The sequence below is a fragment of the Hippocampus comes genome, unplaced genomic scaffold (genome assembly GCF_001891065.2).
Source record: "Hippocampus comes isolate QL1 unplaced genomic scaffold, H_comes_QL1_v1.1 scaffold9, whole genome shotgun sequence".
NCBI classification, from domain to species: domain Eukaryota; kingdom Metazoa; phylum Chordata; class Actinopteri; order Syngnathiformes; family Syngnathidae; genus Hippocampus; species Hippocampus comes.
In genome coordinates, this window is record NW_017805275.1 from 2,989,520 (window position 1) to 2,994,902 (window position 5,383).

General features: G+C 41.0%; 2 protein-coding genes across 4 annotated transcripts in view; one reads left to right on the forward strand and one right to left on the reverse strand.

Annotated features, from left to right (window-relative positions):
* The window catches only part of lrrtm2 (leucine rich repeat transmembrane neuronal 2), a 5,577-nt gene extending 1,578 nt beyond the window's left edge, over nucleotides 1-3,999 (forward strand). The window contains exon 2 of the mRNA XM_019869917.1: nucleotides 255-3,999. Within this exon, the coding sequence (XP_019725476.1) occupies nucleotides 255-1,888 (1,634 nt within the window). The 3' untranslated portion in view covers nucleotides 1,889-3,999. The remainder of the gene's footprint in view (nucleotides 1-254) is intronic.
* ctnna1 (catenin (cadherin-associated protein), alpha 1) overlaps nucleotides 1-5,383 on the reverse strand; it is a 75,795-nt gene that overhangs the window by 45,611 nt on the left and 24,801 nt on the right. The gene's annotated exons all lie outside the window — the stretch shown is intronic.

The following is a 5,383-nucleotide window of genomic DNA, read 5'->3' on the forward strand; positions in this document are numbered from 1 at the left end:
ATATAAAAACATATAATAAAAGCGTTAAACTCATACCAGTCAAATCACCATTGCAGAACTAATCTACCATGATGCATAGAGTGGAATTGAAATTATTTGTGTAAAGCAAAAGCAACAAAAAAGTGAACCTGTATTTGGGATGATAATAGAAACAAATTCAGTACAATTGCTCAATTGTAATTAGCCTGGATGAGCTTCTCCCCTCGCCCACATCCTCATGCTCATTTTTTTTCTTCATCTTCAAATCCACTCAGGTTTTCATTCAAGGTGGCCATTGGTGGGACCTGCACCAGCGGCTCTTTGTCTGTATATGATCAGCATGCTCCTTGTGTGCCTGCTGCCTTCTGCATCATGCACAACCTGCCCACAAAAATGCCGCTGTGAGGACCTGCAGTTCTACTGCGACACCCAGGGACTTCAGGCACCCCCAGATGGTGTGGACAAGGGGGCCCTTGGGCTTTCACTACGGCACAACAGCATCACTGAACTCAGCCCTGATCAATTCTACGGCTTCAGTCAGCTCACCTGGTTACACCTGGACCACAACCAGATAACTACGGTTCAAGAAGATGCCTTCCAAGGGCTCTACAAGCTGAAGGACCTCAATCTGAGCTCAAATCGTATCACCAAGTTGCCCAATACAACCTTCATCCACCTCATTAATCTGCAGATTCTGGACCTGTCCTTCAATCAGATGACCGCTCTGGAACCGGAACTGTTTCATGGATTAAGAAAGCTCCAAATTCTCCACCTACGTTCCAATTTACTCCGTACCACACCTGTTCGGGCATTCTGGGACTGCCGCAGCCTGGAATATCTTGGTCTGAGCAGCAACCGCCTCCGGAGTCTAGCACGAAATGGTTTTGCTGGGCTCATTAAACTCAAAGAGCTCCACTTGGAGCACAATCAGTTGACAAAAATCAACTTGGCCCATTTCCCACGCCTTGTGGGTCTCCAATTTCTGTATCTGCAGTGGAATAAGATCAACAACATAACGTGTGGCATGGAGTGGAGCTGGACCACTTTAGAGAAGCTGGACCTCACAGGAAACGAAATCCGTGTCTTGACACCTGATGTCTTTCAAACGCTGCCAAATCTCAAGATTTTGCTGTTGGACAACAACAAATTAAGCAGTCTGGATGCCCAAGTCATGGATATGTGGCAGTCTCTAAGTACTATTGGATTGTCTAGCAACCTTTGGGAATGTACCAAAAGGATTTGTTCTCTAGCCACCTGGCTAAGCACCTTCAAGGGAAGGTGGGAACACTCCATTCTCTGCCATAGCCCTGAATATGCCCAAGGTGAGGAAATACTTGATGCCGTGTACGGATTCCAACTTTGCCAGAATTTTTCAGCACCGGCTGTTCCGAGCACGAGTACAACCACAGACGCTACCACGGCTGCAGAGATGACGAGCTCCTTTTTTGGAATAATGCAGCCAACCCCTACGCAGGACTATCCTTGGGATAACTGGAGCTGCTCCACATTCGCAACCACAACACAAACACCGATCATCTCTCAACCAACCACCACTGCATTGGAAGAGACGCCTGTAACAGACGACTTGTCCATCATGGACAACACCATTATGACTCATAGAGTTATCATGGGGACTATGGCTCTTCTGTTTTCATTCTTTTTCATCATTTTTGTTGTATATATTTCACGGAAGTGCTGCCCCCCCACCCTGCGCCGGATACGCCACTGTTCCGCTATTCAGAACCGCCGACAGATGAGGACCCAGCAGCGGCAGCCTATGGCAGATCTAGCTACACAGGTGCCCTATAATGAATATGAGCCCAGCCACGAAGAAGGAGCACTTGTGATCATTAATGGCTATGGGCAGTGCAAGTGTCAGCAACTGCCTTACAAAGAGTGTGAAGTATGAACGCTAATTTATTTCTCGGACATATGGTTTGCCATTTGACCATTTGATGATACAGGGTTTGCTTTTTGGATTCGTTTTCCAGTTCATGTTTAAAAAAAAAAAAAAAAAAAAAAAAGAAAAAAAAAGATGAATTTCTACTTTCCGGAATTTGTGAAAACATGATAAATGATTATTGATCCAGTGACACACATGACAGTGTTAGGGTGGTGTAGAGATAGGCATACATTTATTTTTCTATGAATGGAAGTTGTTCGTACAAGGCAGGGGCAATCATTTTGAAGAAGAAAAGCGTGTCAACTGTGAGATGTCTCCACCTTATGTCAATATTCCTCAATAAGTAGAAACATTGCGTCCTGCTTTTATAGATATTTGAAATCACTTCTTATCCACACCACAGACACTGTAAACAAAGCAACCAACACAGACTCAACAATACATTGTCTAAATTGAATTGTTCTGAGACATTTGCATTCACAAATTACAAATCACCATTCCTGTGAGCAATCTATTTGACACACGAATGAGCCAAGCCCATTTCTAAATGTTTCATGTTTGTTGCAACACTGACATACACCTCCAACTAGAGCAAAACAAAATCTTATGCCTTCTACAATACAATGAGTTCATTTGATTTGAACATAACGTACAGAAATTGCACACACATTCTCAAAAATAGTACTTCTACCTTGCTGTTGCACAGTTAGCTTGTGAGCAGGTAAACGCCAATGAATAGCGTACGTAACAGACAGGGGAGCGTTTCAATGTTGGGCGGGCGGGGGGATGGAGGCTCTTTACAGCTAACACACTAATAATGACCGACAGGCCCAGGATTAAACCAATTACGGCAGGGCAAAAGAATTAAATATTCTGTCCTCTGCACCAGTGAGTCGGCAACATTTTACTTGTTCACACGCAAATATAGTTCTGAATAGACTCAAATCTCTACAGCAAATAACAGCACATATTAAAGTTTATTTTTCATGGTTTTTATTCAGAGAAAGACTGTTTGCAGACTTCTATACGATAACAACAGTTACCAGGTGTGACAGGTCAACCTAAACTTTGAGCAATGCCATGAAGACAAATGGAGATCAAGTGATAAGCAAAAAGCAAGCCTGGGTCAGGAGACATTTGTATGCAGGAGGGAGAGGATGTGCATTAGCATCAGACTAAAGCTGCTGCCGCAGCTCCGCACCTCTGTGCTCAGATTGGTGATGGGGGGCAGGGTGAAGGAGAGAACCACAGAGGATATGATGCTAAGCATGAAAGGAGCAACTCGGGGTTAAGTATTTTATTTAAACTAATGTGCATATTTTTGACCTTTTGAAAAATGTGGAACAATAAACACTGATTGACAACACATTTCGTTTGCTCTGAAAACTCTACAATGTACTGCAACATTTTCACAAAAATGTGTCAGCTTTTGAACATGTCAAGAAAATGTTTGATTAATAGACCAACATTGGAACATTCCAAAACACCCTAACAAACCTAAGTTACTCATCAAGTTGGTTTGAAACATTTTGCCTGTGTGGCAGTACATTTTCATTTGTTTTTATCCAGCAAAAATGATTACATTTAAAAGCAAAGGAAAACATGAGTCCCAAAATCAAGCAGGTCTGCTGTGTTTTTCTACTTTTGATTTCACATTGCTATTATAACAACCCGGTTATCTGTCTTGCATGTTTGAAAGTGCCACCTAGGACACAGAGACATTCATTTATGGTACAGCAAAAGCAAGGATTAGATGGCATTCCAATAAAGTAAACATCTCACACTGTTAAAATCTATGGTTGTACCAAGTGATGGAAAAGCCACAGCATTTGTAGAAATATGCATCCCTCTGCACTTTGGCTCTTTGTATAATGTTTTGGTTTCCTCGTCATCCTCTAGCTCCCTATACCCCCCCCCCAAAAAAAATAAAAGGAAAAAACAAGGAAACAGAATCCCTCCCTCTCTTACCCAGCATTTTCGTGTAAAATGAATGCTTTGCATATTTTGTATTGTAAATGTATGATTTCATATCTGTATAGTGCATACAATGTGCCATCATGATAAAAAATATCGTCAAACATTACAGTATATTTTTAAATAAAATGGTTCAATTAACAGTGTACTGCTCAAAATGTACTTCAGTTCATTACATTGTGGCCATCGGATGTGTGAGCATGCTGAAGAATTTAGTTCCAATTTTAAAATGCACAAATCTCTAATATATGGGCCCAGAGTGGCTGAGTCCAGGGCATACACACAGCCTCTCGTCCAAAGACAGACAGGCTCACTCACTCTGCTTTGTATACGGGGAGATCTAGTCATTTAACTAATTAAGGTGTCCAGTCCGCTCCGGAAGTATTATAATTAAAATGATACATTCCTTTGTTTATCTTTGCTTGTATAGTGAAGACATTTGGGTTTCAGATCAAATGAGATGTTTTCTCAGGACAGAGCACCTTTTGTTTGAAGACCCCCTTTTTAAAGTGAGCAAAAGTATGGAAACATAAAGGAACATGTGACTGATGAGTGTTTCTAGTTGCTGAGGTGTTGCCTTTTAGATTGATTACCTAAACGTTGCTGCTTAAACAGTGCTTCTTTTTAGCTTTCACATGTAAAAACTGTATTTGCAAGCATAAAGACCAGAGACAGCCGTCTATTGGGGGGGATGAGCAACAGAGATGAGCCAAAAGGTTTTGGGACTTCTTTGGACTGATGAGACCACGGGGAGAAAGAATGGACCTGCTTATGATAAAACACAAACGAGCTCATCTGTGAAGCCTGGTTGCGGGAATGTCATGTCTTGGGTTTGCATGGCAGCTTCTTGAACAGGCTCACTCATATTTATTGATTATATAAATTGTGACCACAGCAGTAGAATTAATTCTTCATACATGGCAATGGCGAGTGATGAAAAAAGTGGAAGGGGCGTGGCCTGGCCGGGGGTGTGGCCTGGCCGGGGGCGTGGCCTGGACGGGGGCGTGGTTACTTACAAAAGTGGCACTAAACATGCTGAAGATGAAGTGTATTCAATTTACACACTATTTGAAACTTTAACAGAAAAAAAATCCCAAGATTGATCACTATTCTTTCAAGTGAAAATTTGTGCAATTTTGCTTATGCATTCCTAGTGAGCACCAATATGTAACTCCAAATTTGCTGCTCAAAATCAAAACTAAAAAAGTAAACACATTCCCTAACATATTTAAGATTTGTTCATAACTTGTATTCATAAAGTGTTGTGTAAATGTGATAAAAAGCTGTTGATTCTTACCTCATACAGTGATAGTGAATATTTATTATGCATACAATTTATTATGCATAACCGTGCTTTATTATCCAAGACAAAACGTGAATTATCAATATGAATATAAAACGCAAATAAAAACAAATAAATGTTATCATGCTGTTGCTACAAATGCATACCAAATAAAATTGAAAAGATCATCCTCGTATATTTGAATAAAAAAGTATATACCTCGGAGTGTACCTGTCTATCGGCGA